The following is a 21,483-nucleotide window of genomic DNA, read 5'->3' as shown; positions in this document are numbered from 1 at the left end:
ACTACCACAACACCCTGGTGCGTCAAGCCCTCCATCCTGGCACCGACTTATTGGTTGCGGTTTCAAACTTCAGCAAGATAACAACTCAAAACATACCTCCTGCTTTTGCAAAAAGTATATTCAGTCAAAAGAATGACAACAGATGCTTAAGGACATGATTTGGCCATTCCAGAGTCCTGATTACAATCCGATCAGTAGTGCCCCATCTATGAGGTGGTTGAGCAGTTTGCCTCAGGTGGTGCCCTTTTCCCAAACACAGGGAACGGCAATACAGGCAATACAGATTCCCAGTGGGCTGCGTTTCTGCCTGGGATCAGTGGGCTGCCGACGTGACCCACTGATTCTCTAGCGGAATTTGACGTTAGTTGTCTTTAAGCTGCAGATACAATTAACAGAGGCAGTACCACTGCTGGAAGCTACCCAGGGCTCCCTGCACCACTACCCAATGTCTTCTATGTTACACAGGTGGTGTGATGATTTAATCACGTCACTTGCATCGGCGTTCCACAGGATCTCGACCAGAAGAAGCCTGGTAGTAGACGGAAGGCGCCATGGGACCATGGGGGATGTGAGTGACTATATATTTTACAATTAGGGCAATATGGATACTATTACAGTGGCTATTATAGCAATGACAGTGGACAGTATGATTGCTACTATATGGAACATAATGGCTAATACAGGGGCATTATAGCTAATACAGGGAACATTTTGGTTGCTATGACAGGCAACATTGTAGCTATTATTACAAGGGTCATTATGGTTATTACTACATGGGACATTAAAGTTGCTATAGCAGGCAAAATTATGGCTACTATTACAGGGGACATTATGGATACTACTACTTTGGACATTATGACTAGTACAGGGAATGTTATGGCTACTAGTACAGGAGACATTATGACTGCTACTACGGGTGACATTATGGCTTTTTATTGCTACAGAGGGACATTATAGCTATGGAAGCACGGGGCATTATGGCTATGTATTACCACAGGGGGACATTATGGCTATATATTACTACAGATGGACATTATAGATATATATTACTACAGGGGGACAGTATGGCTATAAATTGCTACAGGGGTACAGTATGGCTATATATTTATGCAGGAGTTATTATGGATGCTGTAACAGGGGACATTATGCTTTTTTACTACTACAGGGGGACAGTTTGGCTATTTATAACTACAGGTAGACAGTATGGTTCCTTATTTACTACAGGAGGACAGTGCTGCTTGTTATTTATTACTCAGATATGAGCTACACTGTTATACAGAATTTAGGGAAAACTATGTGTCGCACTCTTAAAAGTTTTTCTTAACAAAGAGATTACGTATATGAAAATGCAAATATCCAAAGACATCTGCGTGGCAACCTCTGAAGAGTCAAGTTGTGTCCAGGAGGAGTTGTCATGTCAGTCTGCACTGAATGAAGAAGAAAATGACAATGCTTATCAGAGATAACATCATGTGTGACTTATGTGGAGTTGAAAGGTTTGAGACTCCTGACTGGCTGTGCATTTAGACTATCTGACCTGCCTCGGGAAAGTGTTGGTGCTGCTGGAACAATTTATTCTTCAACATCATGTGTGAGTCAGAATGTCACTGTTTACTCTGCCACAGGCTGATCAGTCCTGTAGTCACTGCATGGTCTGTAAAGTCATAATAGATAGTAGCATTCTTGTTTGTGAACTGTCAACTTCCACCATACTTTACCATATTAGAAAGTACAAAATGAAATGGTAGAGAGTAGAGACTAACTTGACATTATAGTTTAGCCCTTTATTAATCTTGGTTCTGGTGCTGTATCTATGTACTGAGTTTGCTTCTGGTGCTGTAATTATGAACAAAGCAAGGTTCTAGTGCTGTATTTATATGTACCGAACTTAGTTATGGTGCAGTATTTATGTACTGAGTTTGGTTCTGGTGTTGTATGTATGTACTGAGCTTGGTTCTGGGTCTGTATTTATATATTAGACTGTTCTATTATTAATGAATACAATAATATATATTTGGATTATTGTAATTGTTTTATTGGACATGACCTGATTTTATGAAAATTCTTTTGCTTGTGGATCACGGACCGGGGTGAATGGCCTAATTTTGCTGTGTTAGGGTGACTACCCACTAGCGTTTTTTTTCTGCTGCGAATTTGCTGCTATTTTTTCTTCCAATTGTCAATGGGACTTCCTAATGTTAAAACCGCAACGCAACACAACTTTGCGTTTTTAACATTAGAAAGTCCCATTGACAATTGGAAGAAAAAATAGCAGCAAATTCGTAGCAGAAAAGAAACGCTAGTGGGTAGTCACCCTTAAGTTATATTATTTTTACCGTTTGCAATTTTTTTGTTTTCCACTTTTCTAATAAAAGATCTACAAGAGCAGTGGACTGCAATTCAAGCTAATACTTTAAGGAAATTAAAGCTCAATTCATTTATATAAAATGTGTATGAATGAAAAACATGTAAATTTTTTTAAAGTAAATCTATATTCAACACAAGTTTCCATAGCTTCTTCTATTAATTTCTAAAAAAAATGATGATTTGAGTGGTATATGATGATTTGAGTGGTATATTAAACGAATGATCGTGATAACAACTATATGAGGTTATATATTTTGAAAAAAGTTTTCTATTTTAAAAAATGTGTATTGTGTAGTTTTTCATGTAATTTTTTACAATAATTTTTTTTAACTCCATAAATGGACTATTAAGCATAACTTAATTTTTAAATAACATTACACTAATATATTTATGTATGCCAGTTTTTGTTTCATACGCATAAAAATATCCATAAACACCTGTTAAGGTTTTCCACTGGTATTTCCTAACAGGTCTTTGCAAGAGACAGCCCTTGGGACCTTTCTCTGATCGAAAATTTTCTGCATAGTGACTCCAGCCCCCATGACCCCAGGGTTGGCGGTCACGGCTACATGCGGGTCGACTCCTTTTGTACAACTACTATGATCAGGTTTCACTCGAACTTCACCTAAAAATACATTGGGTGCCTCAGCTGCCTGAGACTCTTGATGTACAATTACGTCAGGGTGCGAGGAGGGCTTAAAGGGGCACTCTATGCAAAATTGACAGTTTGGCTAGTGCAGAATCTAACTTATCAATCTTGCTTTGGTAAACCCTATTCTCGCAAAAATTCTAGGTTAGTTCTATACTTATATTTACATTACTGACAAGACACAAAATAATCATTTGGTAATTATTATATATTCTTTAACTTCTGAGGTGCATAGTTAGAAAGTAAAAATAGCATAAAGAGATATTTTATACATCAATATATACCATGTTTCCCCCAAAATAAGACCTACCCTGATAGGAAGCACTACCCTGATTTTCGGGGAGGGCTTGAAATATAACCCCTTCACCAAAAATAAGCCCTAGCTACAATACATGAAAAAAAGCAATACTCATCTAGCAGGTGCTGATCGGGTCCCTCCGCTGGGCTGCAACGCTCCAGCAGGCTTCCGTGCAGTCCTCAATGCTCAATGCCCACAGAGAATCTCTTGCTGACAGGGCTTAAATACCCCCTCTCCAGCAAGCGATTGCTCTGATTGGTTCAGGAGCGCTACCTGAGCTAATTAGAGCCGGCACTCGATGAACCAATCACAGCTATTCATTGAATGACTGTGATTGGTTCATCGAGCGCCGGCTTTGAATGGCTGAGCAGTGCTTCTGAACAAATCAGAGCAATCACTTGCTAGAGGGGGGGTATTAAAGCCCTGTCAGCAGCAACAGATGCTCCGTCGGCATTGAGGACCACACGGAAACCTGCTGGAGTGCCGTAGCCCACCTGGAGGGACTCGAATGGTGCCTGCTAGATGAGTAAAAGGCACCTCCTGAAAATAAGACCCTGTGCTTCTTTTGGGGCAAAAAATAATATGACAGGGTCTTATTTTCAGGGAAACAAGGTAGATATGTTTTTTAACCCCTTAAAGAGGCTGCCTGTTTACTGGACAACCCCATTTCAATAGGCCCTTCTATGTGAAAATAATAGAAAAATATTTACCCCTCCAAGGCCGCCAGGCTCCAACGCTGAATCTGGGTGGCCATGGAGGGGTAAGTATATCTGTTTGTTATTTTCACACAGGAGGTTCTATTGATAAGAGATTGTCCAGTAACATGACAACCCCTTTATGAACCAGAGTGTTTTGGCCCTAAAGGACCAGATACTCTTTAGCAATTTTACACATGTGGTGTTTTTTTGACCCAATATCTTTTCTCAGACTTCCCAAATTATTTTTGCTGTTTTCTATGACATATAAAAGACTATTTTTTAATGCTTTTTTTCCACTGACCTTTTTTCTTCTTTGTGTGTACAATAAATAAGAAAAAAATTCTTTGATTCATAGTTCATTTATAAAAATTTGTATGTTTATGCTAAAATAAAGTGCAGGAATGGGTTCCCCTTTTGGCTTCAAATGTTTTGATATATAGTTTGTATAGTCGTGGATTACAGGGCAGATATAGCAACTGTTTGGCTTGGCGCGGGCTGTTTTCTTTTCTTTTTAATATATTTGCATCTTATTTTGTAATTATTTTTTTTATTACTTTTGTAACTATTTTTTTAACATCTATTTTCCCCATGACATCATATAAAACCTCTGGGGGACATTTACACTGTCATTGTTTTCAACCGTAACTGGGGCATTCATAGGAGCTCCAGTTACATGGGAAAACATCCCTATACTGTGACAATAGTTATTGGCAGAGCATAGCTTGGGTCTGCGAGGATCTAGCAGCTCTGCCATGCTGAGATCTTGTTATTGTCGAGTCCGATAGAGAAAATGGCTTCCTCTATTCTCTGCATTGAGCATTATGTAGCCTGCAAAAGATTGCTAGATTGCAGGTTCACGAGCTTTATTCCAGTGTTGTATTTTTACTATTGGCCAGAATTGAAGCCCAGGACCAAGCTCCGTATGTTTACAGCATTTGGTTCTTAACAGGTTAATATACCATTACAAAGGCTAAAACTAACAATGAGTCAAAGAAACCACATAAAAGCTTTGTGACAAAAGTTAGGAAACATGAAGAGTTCATGCTATAAGTCAAGTACGCAATGTTCACAAACTTGTTTGCTTGGGCAAGTTAAATCACCTATCTGACAGTGTTGAATGTAATTGGCATTATAAGTTGCTTTAAATAAGGTAAGAAGGTAAAATTTAGCTGAAAGCCAGAAACAAAGGATAGTTGCAATGTTTAAGAAAGGCCAGAGAAAAATTGCAAAAGGTTTTGGTTTGAATCGTTGCAATATCATAAAGATTTAAAAAATCTGGAACAGTTAAAACAGCACCATGAACCCTGGCATACCATAAAAACAAGCCAGAAGCTAGATTGTTGAATTGCAAGGCTCTCTAAATGCAATCCATTTTATACTGCCTTTGAAATTAAAAATCAATTGGGTCTTGAAAACGTTACCAGCAGGAGAGTTAGCTGTCGTCTAGACGAAAAGAATATTTTTTCTTGGCAAGCATGTAAGAAACCACTTGTTTCTACAAGAATCAGAAAGCTCGGTTGGAGTGCGCAAAGGAGAACATTAACTGGACTGTTACTAAGTGGTCAAAAATTCTATGGAGTGATGAAAGTAAGTTCATTTTATTTGGAAATGACTCCAGGAATAACATGTTATACCCTATTGGTCAGCAATTTGTTTTGTAACGCAAACAGTAAAACGTAGTGGAGGAAATGTGGTGCTGTGGGGTTGTTTCTCATGGTCTTTTCTGTTAATTCAAATAAAAGACATTATAGACAGATTTGTGTATTGTGAATTCTACAAAATCATATGCTGCCATTTACTCAAGAATGCTTGTCCAGATAATAGTTATTTCAACATGATAATGACCCAAAATATTCTTCCAAATTAAGATGTTTCTAAATGCTCAAAATGTTAATGTAATGAAGTGGTAAAGTCAGTTTCCAGATCCTGACCCAACAGAACATTTGTGGGATTATGTTGGACCTCAATTAGGAGCTCATTCTTTTACTAATGAGACAAAGTTCATGGAAGAAAAATCAGGAAAATCTGAAATACCACCTGAGTCTTATGTTCAATAAATCGAATCAATGTCAATAAGATGCCATGCAGTCCTCAAATTCAAGGATTATCAAACATCACTAGCTTATAACAAAAATGTCCGACCCCTACTCACTGTTATTTTGGTTAAAAGTGGTTATATAATTCCAACAAAATATGTTTCCTAATTTTTCCCAAAACTTTTGTTCAGTTTGTTTGACTCAGTATTAATTGTAGCCTTTGTATTAGTATATACCTGGCTTGGTATTACAGGTAAAGTTCCCATTCACTTCAATGTGAACTTTGCCTAGAATACCAAGCCAGGCTATTGCAGTGGATATGTAGTTGTCTGCTTCCTGACGCAAGCAGCTCTATCCACGGGTGCACTGGCCCAGCAAACAGCTGATTGGCTGCGGTCCCGGGCAGCAACCTTAGCCAATCTACTATTGATAGCCTACACTAAGGACAGGCCATCAATAGTTTAAAGCAGGACAACCCCTTTAACGGAGAGTAGACAATCAAATGTTATTACTGCTAGAGTGTGTTTGAAACGTGTTTGACATAGTTTAATAGAATATATTTGAAAAGTATAGTGTTTTTGAAATAATTACATAGTATAAGGCCCCATGCCCATGGCTGGATCAGATTCCAACTGCGAAATATCGCAGCAGAATCAGACCCGACACCCCCCAGAGACCCTATACTCACCTCTTCGGATCCGCCATGAGTGTCTCTGGCGGTGGGCTGTAATGTGGATTCTCAAGGTATTTCCACAGTGCTCAAAGCAGAAGTATCACAGGACAGACAGCTTTCATTGACTGCAATGGAAGCCATCAGTGTGATTTTCCGCACAAAATTGAACATGCTGCGATTCTCCCCTATGAGCGGAAAATCACAGTTGATATGATTTCCACTTGTGAGCAGGGAAGAATCATTTAACATTGCATGTCTATGGACGGACATTGCTGCAGAATTCACAGCGGGTGTCTGATAATGATAATCCATTCGTGAGCATTTGGCCTAATAGTTTAATTAGAAAAGTGATGTAAATGCAAACACTTACTAAAGAGTGTAATATAAATAATATTGTGTATGAAGGAAAATAATATTAATGTTATGTTTAGTGAGAGAAATACTGTTTACTATACAAATACAATAGCTTATCAAGAGGAATATTGAGTATTACCATAGGAAATGCTGTGATGTTTATTGCATAACTGCAGAGGTATATGGAATATCGTAAATGTGTATAATGTAACTTATTCACGTACTGTAGTTGCTCATATTCATTGTAAAGATGTAAAGCTACTGCGTGACTTATGTTGAGGTCTGTGTGTGACCATGTTGTTGGGTAAGTGTGATAGTCTCTGTTGTGGCCCCTGTGGACATTGAGTGATTAGTTGTTGTTTCCTGCACTGTTGAAGTGCACGTGAGATGTGTGAGGTCCAAGCAGATGTTGGGTGTAGTCTGTAGTTATGCGCCACAAGAGGAGCTCTGTGATTCCTGTTATGGAAAAGGCTGAGTGCAGTTTGAGCATTTGAGTTAAGGAAATTCTCTTACGCTTCTTGTCCAGAGGGAGAGAGTACCTGGACACTTGGACCATTGTTGCCAAGTAGCTCCAGTTGATGACCTATTGAATTGCTGAAGGCAGAGAGAGAGAGCCTTAAACCCAATGCACACAGACGTATTTGCACTGCGATATTCAGAGCGAGCTTTCGCCTCCGGATCCCGCAGCAAATACTGCCCATAGATAAGCTTTGCAAAACGCTTTTCCATGCACCAGAGTGGAAATCATTGGCAATTTTCTACTCAAGGGGGAAAATAGCAGCATATCCTATTCTAGTGTAAGCCTCACACAGCCTTGCATGGATTGCTTCCATTGCAGTCAATGGAAGCCGTCTATCCCACGGCGAGTCACCACGGACCTGCGTCATTGCCTGTGTGTCATTCTCTGCATTACACATGTGCGGCGGCTCGCCTGTTGGCAAAGCGACAGAACAGAGAGAAGACAACATGACAGGTATGCGGGGGTCACTGCCAGGGCACAGGGTCTGATTCCACTGCGAGATCTCACCGTCAAAATCTGACCCGGCCGTGTGCATTCAGCCTTTACACTAAGAGACTGCGAGTGCTAATGACTGTGAGCTGCTGTGAGTTTCCACGAGCCAAGAAAGGTTTGATATTGTTAGGTTGTGCTGCTGGGACCTGTAGTACTATGGTTTCTAGTAGCACAGCTCCAAAGGTGTGGAATGATTGAGGTGCCTAGGTGTGAAATGATTTGAGCTGGCTGGGTGTGGTGATCTCCTGCTAGCCAATCCCCTGGGTCTTTGCTCACATATATACCCAGCTCCTCTCAGTGTCTGTTTGGTGTTCAGGTTGAGCAGTCACATATCCTTGTCTGTTGCAGCTTGCTGTGTGTTTCATGTCCGTTCTTACATTAATCTTCTATCAGTTTTTTGTTATCCGTTATTTGCCATTTCTAGGCTAGGGTGGCACTTTGGGTCCTCTGGTACATGTTGTCTTGCTAGTGCAGGGACCCACAAGACAATGAGGAGCCTTGATTGTGGCTTGTGGGCTTAAGTATTTTGGCCAATATATGAACCAATACCTTGTACTTTTATAGCTATAACATCTGCTTATGTGCACAGGTATGCATGGCGAGTGTGTGTCATCAGTCAGTTCCTGTTTGTGCCTTTGGTCATGTTCATGTGGGCCCGGTGTTTGTTTGCCCACACAAACGTAACATAATGTACCTCTTTTTTGTAACTGGGGGGGCATTATGTTGACATGCAGTATGTTGGTTTGCAATATGTTGTATTGACTGTTAGTATGCATATGTTGCAATATGTTGTTAGGTTAGTATGTTGTATGTTGGTATGCATTTGTTATTGTCTGTATTCCATCCCGTCTGATCCACCCATCCATTGGTTGTTGGATGCCCGATTCCTGCATGTCTACCCATCTGTTGGTGAGCGGATGTCCAACCTGTAACGTGTCCCCTTTTGTCCATTGGTAGGTGAACTTTAGGACCCTGTTTGTCTGTCTGTCTGTTCAGCTCAATCTGTATCCTGTCCCCCTTGTCCATTGGTAGGTGGATGTTAGGGCTTTGTTTGGTCTCTTATGTCTGACACCCGATCCGCATCCTCTCCCCTTTGTCCATTGGTAGGTGGACTTTAGGGCCCTGTCTGTCTGTTTGTTCTGCCCGATCCCTATCCTGTGCCCTTTGTCCGTTGGTAGGCGGATGTTAGGGCTTTGTTCCATGTATCACCCTTTCAGGGATATTAAGGGCCGAGGTTCCAGCGCGGGGCCATCTTTATTGAAGCGATTACTCTGCCTATAGGTAGGGCTTTGCTAGTTTTCCTGCAGCCCAGGGTCAGTCTCCCATTCTGTGTTCTGAGTTCCAGCTCTGTTCATTACCCATCTTGCACTTTGCAGTCTGAATTCTGTCCCGTTGTCCATGTGGTGGCGAGGTGCGCCCAGCGGTTGTAATAAATGACCAACCTAACCATTTGCTTCAGACTCCTGTTGTATGTTCCCATGTTTTTCGCCCACTCCTGCTGTACATCCGGTAATAGGCCCATATGGATAAGTCCTAGGGGCCGTTGTGTCAGTAGGAGGGTTGCCATGTTTTCCCCTTTGGACTAGTGCACTTTTACTTTCAGGCTACTGTGACTGAGGCTGGTTGTGTAAAGCACAGTGGTCCTCGTTTTAGGTGCACTATTTGTTACTCTCTCCCATTTTGCCATCTTTGCCTTGGTGTCAGGGCCTTTATAGATAAATCCTGTACACATGTGCGGTTTGGAGGAGTTGCATAATTTTTTTATGCTTAAAAGGTCCAGAGGGTTCTTTTTTAAAGGGGAGGTACTGTTAGGTTGTGCTGCTAGGACCTGTAGTACTATGGTTTCTAGCAGCACAGCCCCACAGGTGTGGCATGATTGTGCTGGCTAGGTGTGGTGTTCTCCTGCTAGCCAATCCCCTGGGTCTTTGCTCATATATACACCCAGCTCCTGTCTGTCTGTTTGGTGTTCAGGGTGAGCAGTCATGTATCCTTGTCTGTTGCAGCTTGCTGTGTGTTTGGTGTCCAGTTGGTGCATGTCCATTCTTACGTTTATTTTCTGTCAGTTTTATGTCAGTTTGTCTCTGCTTTGTCCTGCTGAGTTAATTGCCATTTCTGGGCAAGGGTGGCCCTTTGGGTCCTGTGGTACATGTTGTCTTGCTAGTGTAGGGACCCGCAAGACAACGAAGAGCCTTGATCGTGGCTTGCGGGCTTAAAGGGGTTGTCCCGCGATAGCAAGTGGGGTTAAGCACTTCTGTATGACCATATTAATGCACTTTGTAATATACATCGTGCATTAAATATTGGCCATACAGAAGTTATACACTTACCCCCTCTGGTGCTGGCGTCCCCGTCTCCATGGCGCCGACCAAAGCCGCCTTCTGCCTGGATTAGATGCGCTTGCGCAGTCTGCCCTCTTCTGTCCGGCTCCGGCGTGCTCACGCCGCAGAGGTCTTCTGCGCATGCGCAGAAGACCTGTGCGGCACGAGCACGCTGGAGCGGCCCCTCCAGCGCAAGCACGTCTAATCCAGGCAGAAGGCGGCTGCCAAGTAAAGATTGTTATAACTTACCACTGTAATGTATGCTTATCTCTTAACTAACCCTTCATGTGAGGCACCCCCACAGGTGGGTGTCTTAAGGGTACTCTACATGGAGCCATTATGGACTTAATTCAGATGATAATCATTTCGTGTACATGCAGCCACCAACAGAACACTGAGCAAGACACTACTCACTTGTTGGAGTCAATTGTGTTTAAGCAAAACTCAAAACCAAGCGACTGTCAGGCCGTGTACACAGGAGCCGCTCAATGTTTGAGTGACTGTTTACTTTGAAAGAAGGTGCGTGGGCCAGAACGATCCCAACCGGCTCTGCCTCCATTCACTTGAACAACTATCGCTCATGAGAAAGCACAGGAGCAATAGTCAGGTGGGAGTCAGTGGGATGGCTGTTGGGTGCTTGTGCATCCAGCAATTGTTCTGTGTAAAGGGACATTTAATGATGTGAAGTCTCAGCTCCATAATATCACAATGACCAAAAATATGTGCGACTTCCGTTGTCTGCCAACTCAAAAAGAGCAGCTCTTGATTGCAATCTGTTACTAAAACAAGTAAATGGGCCTTTAAATTCAGTGCAGAGTAAACGACTATTAGCATTTAAAGCAAATTAGTCTTATTGATAGAGACCTTTTACTATACCTTGTATACTTCTTTTGAAGAAAGCCTTGCAACCTTCACATGACCACACTCCATAGTGATACCCAGACGCATAGTCACTGCAAACTGCACAATATCTAGTTTCCTTACTGGACTCCATTGGTGGTGTTCCCTTATCATTAGATGCAGATATTCGTTCTCTGCCACTTTGTCGCCTGTTGTCTGAACCTGACCTGCAAAAAAGTAACCGGAAATACAAAAACATTTTCAGACACAAAGTAACAATAAAGATGTTGCCATGTGGTATAAATATATAAAACACAAAGAAGCTGTTAAAGGTAGTGGGGAAGTGAGATGAAGTCCAACAGTAGACTTCATCTCACATATACATACACACAACATACATACAGTATATAAACTGATCAGTTATGACATTACTTTAGGTTCTTATCCAACGGAAAAAAACAGCTCTGAAGGCGTCCTATTATATTTGGCACCAAGATGTTAGCAGCAGATCCCTTAAGTCCTATAAGTTTTGAGATGGAGCCTTCAGGATTGAACTTGTTGATTTGATTGTCTCGGGACCACTGGAATTTGAAGGCCCAGGCAAAACCCTGTGTAGCAGGGGGCATTATGCTGCTGAAAAACATCACTGCCATTAGGCACTTTTACATGGAAAAATAATTTTTTTCAAAAAAATTGCTCAAACAAGCGAAATTGATCCATAATCGTTCAGTGTAAACGCAGCCAATGATCGAACGATGAATCGCTTTTTATTCATCACTCATTTGATGCAGGCATAAAAATCATCATTGGCTCATTCACTAATCGTTTGGTTTTAATACTGATCATTCAGTCCTGCTCAGTCACTTATACATTGAATGTGAATGACTGAATGATTTCTCATTTGAACGAGCCAACGATGTATCTGCCTGTATAAATATGCTGCCTGAGCAAACTCAAGCATCGTTCGCTTATTCAAACAATAAACCAATGGATTTCAATGGGTTAGTTCTCATTTCCTTTTTTCATATGTGCAAAAAAATAGAAAATGCACAAAAGAGCCCCATAACATGCAAAACGCAAGGGGGGTGCGTCAAAAACAGTTCAAAACTGTGGGTAAAAGAACACATCTGGACCTCATTAGGCTAAATTGCTTTTTAAATCAGGGCAGAGGGTGTTGCGCGCACATACGACAGGCCCTGTGTGTGCAAAAAAGCACGGTATAATGCACAGACATGCCTGCAAAAGTGCCTCATTTATAGCGCAAATACGTTGCCCTGAAGTGTGCGCATTTGTACATACGCCTGTGAGAAGCCGCTCTTAGACCAGTGTCACACAATTCCTATGATGCTGTGAGTTGGGGTCCATAGTATATACATCCGTAGTACGCTTTGGAGTGAAACAGGCCTTATAGATGGCATGGATCTGGTATTTTACTGTACAAAAGACAGACATTTAAATAAGCCCTTGGTTTAATTTCTTGGGCAGGTCTTGGCTCTCCATTCCAGCTATTTTGAAAGTTATCTCTCTTGATTGTAAACCAGATGCTGCTTGCAATCATGTTAGGAGACAAGGCCTTTACTTAATGATGTGTGAGGTGTATTAATGAGAACTGCACCTTTCACAGTTCGGTGCTCCCACTCATGACAAAATCTGCAACATAGATTAAAAACACTAAACTTTCAAAAGAATGTATCACTCCCACAAAAACAGTAGTGAAGTCACATAACTCATTTCATCATACAAATTCAAAATACCGTAATTATAAAAAATGGAAAGTTAAATGAGGCAAGAAAAATACCGTTATGTCAGTGAAATGTTATGTTGAATTTATTATTAAGTAGAATCAGCAATGTCTCTATTTACGTAAAGTAGTTATACGGCTGGGCTCACACGTGGCGGATTTGCTGTAGTTTTTCCGTTGCGGTTTTGCCGCAAATGAACTGCTTCTGTGGCAAAACTGCTTTAAGCTTATTTTTGTCTTGCATGTTTTGGGCGCTTTTTCGGCTCAGAAAATCTGCAAGCTTTTATTTCCGCAGCACTTTTTACTTTGCAGCAGCGTATTTTAGTGTGGATTTTGCTGCTCCTATGGAGGTCTATGGACAAAAAAGTGCAGCGGCAAACTCCAAGGAATTGACATGCTGCATCTTCAAAAACCGCGCCGCAGCAGCATTTCCACACTGCGGCAAAGCAGAAAAATTCTCTCCTGTGAGAACAGCTTTTTGCCAAACACATTGACTTTGCCTTGTACTGTAAATGTTGTGGTTTTTCGCAACTGTGGATATGAAACAGCAAAACGCAGCAAATCCTCCCCGTGTCAGCCCAGCCTAAGGGCTCATTCACAGGGGTGTTAGCTGCAGTGAACCATTTCTCTTTCTCTGTTCCATTGGTTGAGCAGGTCAGAAGGCATCCGAAGATGTCAGGGGCCACATACCAGAATATGAGGTTAAGGCCTCCTTCACGCAGGCGCTTTTGCGCATGTTTTTGCATGCAGAAAATCGTGCCATAGGTTTGAATGGGCTCCCTCATATTTTTCGATTTCCTGCACGTATTTTCGCAGCTGGCAAAAATACGTGACATGCTCCATTTTGCCTTAATGTGTACACTAGAGGCAGCATAGGAGCCTATGGGGGTGCACAAATGAGCACCTATGTGCACAAAATTGTGCTCATAAATGCATGAATTTGCAGTGTTAATTACTAACACCGACGACTAATTAGGCTGGCCTCCCTACTCATTAGACTGTCTAGCCTTTTCAAACATGGCGCCGGTGTTTCCTGCACCGATGTGAACAGGGCCAACAGCACAGAAAAGTGATTGGGCTCCATTCAGAGCGCAATTATATCATTCTGCGGCGAGCATAATTATGTCACGCTCGTGTGAAAAAGTCCTAAGGGCTCTCTCACGCAAGCATTTTTTACAGTGTATTGTGTGTGTAGGTTTTTTTGTACGTAACACTTGATAGCAAACTTTACATAACTTTCAAATGTGCCTCTCATACACAGGACACAAAACGCACGAGTAAAAAAAAACGCACCATGCACCATCTTCGTGTGTATTATGCATGCATACATGCTAAGATAGTGTATGGGGATTGTCAGTGAGCAGGAAGTATGCATCGCGTTCTGCTATTTGCTACCCGTGCAGGAGATACGTACGGTGCGCTGTATAAAATGCTTGTGTCAAACAGTCCTAAGTTTGTTCCATTCCTCACAAGTCTCTTTGTCATGTATCACAAAAATAGAGAGCCATTAAGCAAGCAAAGTTGAAACCTTATCACATCAAGGTTCTTCAGGAACTGCAGCAGTCTAATATGGTAAAGTGTGTGGAGTACGGAGAGTGGTTCCAGCGGAATTTAGGGAAATATTAGGAACAGTTGGGCATCATGCACTTCAAAAAGCATGGCTGCATTGGTATGCCATGTGGATAGCCAAAACACATGGATTTGGGCCACAACTAACCCACATGAAATCCACGAAAAACCACTGTATCCCATAAAAATAGGTGTTTGGTGCGCATTGTTCCGTTATCACATAATGGCCCAATCTTCTTCAATGACACCATAAACAACAAATGTTACCTGACAATATTTACAGAATTTGTGAACCAGCAGTGACCACGTTCAACATTTTCTCAGCTTACCAAGAACCAAGATAAGAATCAGTATTCACTCCTGTGATATATCCTTTTCCTGAACACAAATATTGTCAAGTTACTGGGTTGTGTCTTGAGTGAAACACCCTGTATAATCTGTCCCCACCACGCATAGACCGATGTGATGCAACGCATAGCATCTGCACATGTGACCAATGACCCAGCCAACTCACTTGCTCACTAACAGAACAAGCATAGCTTAATGGTACAGCAGCTGTGATATAGTACATACTAAACAACACACATCAACATGGCATAACATCGCACAACATAACTTAACATTGATCACAAGTTAAAGAGGCTGTCTGAGTTATGAAAGGGCAACCTAACCTTACCCCACTTGTTCCCCGCTGCCAGTCTCCCTGCTGACATCATCTTTAGGGACTGTAGTCGGTCTGAGCTATTCTACAAGTAAGCAAGCTGCAACCAATGACAATGCTCAGTGACAAGTTTACGGGCAGCACATAAACAACTGACTGCAGCCTATAAACAACAACACAGTGGAGACTGAAGTCGGTGGCAAGGGACAAGAAGGGGAGCAGTATCAGCTGCTTTTTTACACAATGGGGAGCCCCTAAGGCTGCCCTTTCATAACTCAGACAACCCTTTTAACTCTGCTGGCATACCACAAGAATATATTATGTTGGGAGAGGGCAGATCACTTTGACAGACTTGCTGGTACACCCCCTTACACTTTTGTCTTGGCCAACTATCTAATGTTTATGACCAGCGTTAGGCAGTCACAGAGTGCAGTACACATGAAATACACAAATTGAAATGTACAATTAATTAAAGTACTCTGTGTACATAAAGCGCTGTGACCCAAGGATACCCCCTGACAGACCAGAAAACTCTTGTGGAAAAAAGTTTATCAGAGGTATTGAAAGGTGCAACTATAGCAGAAAGTGCTCCATCACAACAAGCATATAGCTACAGAATAGACAAAAAGCACCACGTGGATGAACATCTGCAGCCACCAACAAATGTAGTATTGAGGCGGTTTTATGAGTTTTAGCAACAGATTTGTACAAATACACCGTAGTAATCTGGATTCATGGAATAACCAGTCTTTTATACAAGATTCTCATGTATCGCCATCTGATCTGTATCAAGATTACACTACAACAGGACAATGGCAGCTTTGGCCATAAAGTAATGTTTTTAGTGTGGTATTTCTACTACAGAGCCCTCATCTATAAGGTCTATCAAGACCATATGAAGAGGTATAAGCTATCTCCAAATTCTGTACGTTTAGGAGACAGTAGTTTTAAAAAGCCGTCACTTTAGTTGGAAACTTTATAAAATTCAGCTATCTGTTGCTTTGCTGAGAACATTTCACAATATAAGCATCCCTTTTACATATAGAGTGTCTTTCTGCCTAGCTCTGCTGAAAGAAAATATTCTACCATTTGTAAGAACATTTTGTGGCAGATCTTTATGCACGTCTGCTTTTTGTGCGTATAAATAGCTTATAATAATCTTAATAATAGCTAATGCACTATAATTCATGTTCAGCGACTCCATTACTGTAAATATATTGCATCTCTTATGCTTTTAAAGTAAGTTTATCACAATTTGCTAATTGACAGCAGATTTCTTAAAACAAAATTTAAAACTGAAATTAGGGCTTGAGAAAAGTATGTTTTTTCTGCAATGATAGCTTCAAGTCTGTTGGTGTAAGTTTCTATTTAGCAAAGTGTGTGGAAATTATCTTTTCATATTCCTCTTGGCAGACTTCCTCCAGATTATTCAGATTGGTTATATGTAGAGATGAGCGAACGTACTCGTCCGAGCTTGATACTCGTTCGAGTATTAGCGTGTTCGAGATGCTCGTTACTAGAGGCGAGTACCACGCGATGTTCGAGTTACTTTCACTTTCATCTCTGAGACGTTAGCGCGCTTTTCTGGCCAATAGAAAGACAGGGAAGGCATTACAACTTACCCCTGCGACGTTCAAGCCCTATACCACCCCCCTGCAGTGAGTGGCTGGCGAGATCAGGTGTCACCCGAGTATATAAATCGGCCCCTCCCGCGGCTCGCCACAGATGCATTCTGACATAGTTCAGGGACAGTGCTGCTGGTGCCGGAGCTGCTATAGGGAGAGCGTTAGGAGTTATTTTAGGCTTCAAGAACCCCAACGGTCCTTCTTAGGGCCACATCTGACCGTGTGCAGTACTGTTGAGGCTGCTTTTAGCAGTGTTGCACAATTTTTTTTTTTTTTTTGTATATCGGGCGTGCAGAGCATTGCGTCCGCAGTCTGCAGTCATTGTATAGGGCCAGTACTGGTGAGGCAGGGAAAGAGATATTCAGGCTATATAGGCAGTGGGCTTTTTCCCAAAAATTGGGGAAAAATACTATATTTGGGCTGCATGTGACTGTCTTCAGTTTACTGCGTGTCTGCTGGGGGTAGTAGTCCTAATTAATACGCAGCTAAGCGTTACAGCAGGCTTGCGCAAAATTATTTCCTGGATCTGCTGTCTCTGTTACATCAGCGCTGTCATCCCGCCAGAGGGAAAGAGTATACATAATATTATACGCTGCCAACAGTATCTATCTGCTGGGGGTAGTAGTCCTAATTAATACGCAGCTAAGCGTTACAGCAGGCTTGCACAAAATTGTTTCCTGGATCTGCTGTCTCTGTTATATGATCGCCGTCATCCCGCCAGAGGGAAAGAGTATACATAATATTATACGCTGCCTACAGTATCTATCTGCTGGGGGTAGTAGTCCTAATTAATACGCAGCTAAGCGTTACAGCAGGCTTGCGCAAAATTGTTTCCTGGATCTGCTGTCTCTGTTACATGATCGCCGTCATCCCACCAGAGGGAAAGAGTATACATAATATTATACGCTGCCTACAGTATCTATCTGCTGGGGGTAGTAGTCCTAATTAATACGCAGCTAAGCGTTACAGCAGACTTGCGCAAAATTGTTTCCTGGATCTGCTGTCTCTGTTACATGATCGCCGTCATCCCGCCAGAGGGAAAGAATATACATAATATTATACGCTGCCTACAGTATCTATCTGCTGGGGGTAGTAGTCCTAATTAATACGCAGCTAAGAGTTACAGCAGGCTTGCGCAAAATTGTTTCCTGGATCAGCTGTCTCTGTTACATGATCGCCGTCATCCCACCAGAGGGAAAGAGTATACATAATATTATACGCTGCCTACAGTATCTATCTGCTGGGGGTAGTAGTCCTAATTAATACGTAGCTAAGCGTTACAGCAGGCTTGCGCAAAATTGTTTCCTGGATCTGCTGTCTCTGTTACATCAGCGCTGTCATCCCGCCAGAGGGAAACAGTATACATAATATTATACGCTGCCTACAGTATCTGTCTGCTGTATCAGCTCAGCCTTTTAAAAAAATAGAAGCAAAATACTTAAGGCCTACTACTGGCCTTTGGCCACTTGACTGCTTCTGCGCTGTGAATTCCACTAGCTCAGTCATACGCACCTACGTCTCACTACAGGCGTGCGCAAAATTGTTTCCTGGCTCTGCTGTGCGTTCCGTAAGGGAAGTCAGCCTCCAACCACAGGCCAATAAGCGGCACATTTAATTACAGCGTTCTGTTTCTGCACTACTGGTAATACAGCATGCTGAGGGGTAGGGGTAGGCCTAGAGGACGTGGACGCGGGCGAGGACGCGGAGGCCCAAGTCAGGGTGTGGGCACAGGCCGAGCTCCTGATCCAGGTGTGTTGCAGCCGACTTCTGCGGGATTAGGAGAGAGGCACGTTTTTGGCGTCCCCACATTCATCTCACAATTAATGGGTCCACGCGGTAGACCTTTATTAGAAAATGAGCAGTGTGAGCAGGTCCTGTCGTGGATGGCAGAAAGTGCATCCAGCAATCTATCGACCACCCAGAATTCTGAGCCGTCCACTGCTGCAACTCTGAATCCTCTGGCTGCTGCTCCTCCTTCCTCCCAGCCTCCTCACTCCATTACAATGACACATTCTGAGGAGCAGGCAGACTCCCAGGAACTGTTCTCGGGCCCCTGCCCAGAATGGGCAGCAATGGTTCCGAATCCTCTCCCACTGGAGGAGTTTGTCGTGACCGATGCCCAACCTTTGGAAAGTTCCCGGGGTCCGGGGGATGAGGCTGGGGACTTCCGGCAACTGTCTCAAGAGCTTTCAGTGGGTGAGGAGAACGATGACGATGAGACACAGTTGTCTATCACTCAGGTAGTAGTAATTGGAGTAAGTATGAGGGAGGAGCGCACAGAGGATTCGGAGAAGAGCAGCAGGACGATGAGGTGACTGACCCCACCTGGTTTGCTACGCCTACTGAGGACAGGTCTTCAGAGGGGGAAGCAAGTGCAGCAGCAGGGCAGGTTGGAAGAGGCAGTGCGGTGGCCAGGGGTAGAGGCAGGGCCAGACCGAATAATCCACCAACTGTTTCCCAAAGCGCCCCCTCGCGCCATGCCACCCTGCAGAGGCCGAGGTGCTCAAAGGTCTGGCAGTTTTTCACTGAGAGTGCAGACGACCGACGAACAGTGGTGTGCAACCTTTGTCGCGCCAAGATCAGCCGGGGAGCCACCACCACCAGCCTCACCACCACCAGCATGCGCAGACATATGATGGCCAAGCACCCCACAAGGTGGGACGAAGGCCGTTCACCACCTCCGGTTTGCACCGCTGCCTCTCCCCCTGTGCCCCAACCTGCCACTGAGATCCAACCCCCCTCTGAGGAGACAGGCACTACCGTCTCCTGGCCTGCACCCACACCCTCACCTCCGCTGTGCTCGGCCCCATCCACCAATGTCTCTCAGCGCACCGTCCAGCCGTCGCTAGCGCAAGTGTTGGAGCGCAAGCGCAAGTACGCCGCCACGCACCCGCACGCTCAAGCGTTAAACGTGCACATAGCCAAATTTATCAGCCTGGAGATGCTGCCGTATAGGGTTGTGGAAACGGAGGCTTTCAAAGGTATGATGGCGGCGGGGGCCCCGCGCTACTCAGTTCCCAGTCACCACTACTTTTCCCGATGTGCCGTCCCAGCCCTGCACGACAACGTCTCCCGCAACATTGTACGCGCCCTCACCAACGCGGTTACTGGCAAGGTCCACTTAACAATGGACACGTGGACAAGCACAGGCGGGCAGGGCCACTATATCTCCCTGACGGCACATTGGGTGAATTTAGTGGAGGCTGGGACAGAGTCAGAGCCTGGGACCGCTCACGTCCTACCCACCCCCAGAATTGCGGGCCCCAGCTCGGTGGTGGTATCTGCGGCGGTGTATGCTTCCTCCACTAAACCACCCTCCTCCTCCTCCTCCTACGCAACCTCTGTCTCGCAATCAAGATGTGTCAGCAGCAGCACGTCGCCATCGCCAGCAGTCGGTGTCGCGCGGCGTGGCAGCACAGCGGTGGGCAAGCGTCAGCAGGCCGTGCTGAAACTACTCAGCTTAGGAGAGAAGAGGCACACGGCCCACGAACTGCTGCAGGGTCTGACAGAGCAGAGCGACCGCTGGCTTGCGCTGCTGAGCCTCCAACCGGGCATGGTCGTGTGTGACAACGGCCATAACCTGGTGGCGGCTCTGCAGCTCGGCAGCCTCATGCACGTGCCATGCCTGGCTCACGTCTTTGATTTGGTGGTTCAGCGCTTTCTGAAAAGCTACCCACGCTTGTCAGACCTGCTCGGAAAGGTGCGCCGGCTCTGCGCACATTTCCGCAAGTCCCACACGGACGCTGCCACCCTGCGCACCCTGCAACATCGGTTTCATCTGCCAGTGCACAGACTGCTGTGCGACGTGCCCATATGGTGGAACTCTACGCTCCACATGTTGGCCAGGCTCTATGAGCAGCGTAGAGCTATAGTGGAATACCAACTCCAACATGGGCGGCGCAGTGGGAGTCAGCCTCCTCAATTCTTTACAGAAGAGTGGGCCTGGTTGGCAGACATCTGCCAGGTCCTTGGAAACTTTGAGGAGTCTACCCAGATGGTGAGCGGCGATGCTGCAATCATTAGCGTCACCATTCCTCTGCTATGCCTCTTGAGAAGTTCCCTGCAAAGCATAAAGGCAGACGCTTTGCGCTCGGAAACAGAGGCGGGGGAAGACAGTATGTCGCTGGATAGTCAGAGCACCCTCCTGTCTATATCTCAGCGCGTTGAGGAGGAGGAGGAGGAGCATGAGGAGGAGGGGGAAGAGACAGCTTGGCCCAATGCTGAGGGTACCCATGCTGCTTGCCTGTCATCCTTTCAGCGTGTATGGCCTGAGGAGGAGGAGGAGGAGGAGGATCCTGAAAAGTGACAGCCATGTGTTGCGTACAGGTACCCTGGCACACATGGCTGACTTCATGTTAGGATGCCTTTCTCGTGACCCTCGTGTTACACGCATTCTGGCCACTACGGATTACTGGGTGTACACACTGCTCGACCCACGGTATAAGGAGAACCTTTCCACTCTCATACCCGAAAATGAAAGGGGTTCGAGAGTGATGCTATACCACAGGACCCTGGCGGACAAACTGATGGTAAAATTCCCATCCGACAGCGCTAGTGGCCGAAGGCGCAGTTCCGAGGGCCAGGTAGCAGGGGAGGTGCAGAGATCAGGCAGCATGTACAGCACAGGCAGGGCAACACTCTC

General features: G+C 44.1%; 1 protein-coding gene across 1 annotated transcript in view; it reads right to left on the bottom strand.

Annotated features, from left to right (window-relative positions):
- Positions 1-21,483, bottom strand: part of ESR1 (estrogen receptor 1) — a 172,941-nt gene that overhangs the window by 109,240 nt on the left and 42,218 nt on the right. The window contains exon 2 of the mRNA XM_066594552.1: positions 11,282-11,472. Within this exon, the coding sequence (XP_066450649.1) occupies positions 11,282-11,472 (191 nt within the window). The remainder of the gene's footprint in view (positions 1-11,281; positions 11,473-21,483) is intronic.

The sequence above is a fragment of the Eleutherodactylus coqui genome, chromosome 3 (assembly GCF_035609145.1).
Source record: "Eleutherodactylus coqui strain aEleCoq1 chromosome 3, aEleCoq1.hap1, whole genome shotgun sequence".
NCBI classification, from domain to species: domain Eukaryota; kingdom Metazoa; phylum Chordata; class Amphibia; order Anura; family Eleutherodactylidae; genus Eleutherodactylus; species Eleutherodactylus coqui.
The sequence above is the reverse complement of the archived record's forward strand: the minus strand, read 5'-3'. Positions and strand labels throughout refer to the sequence as shown.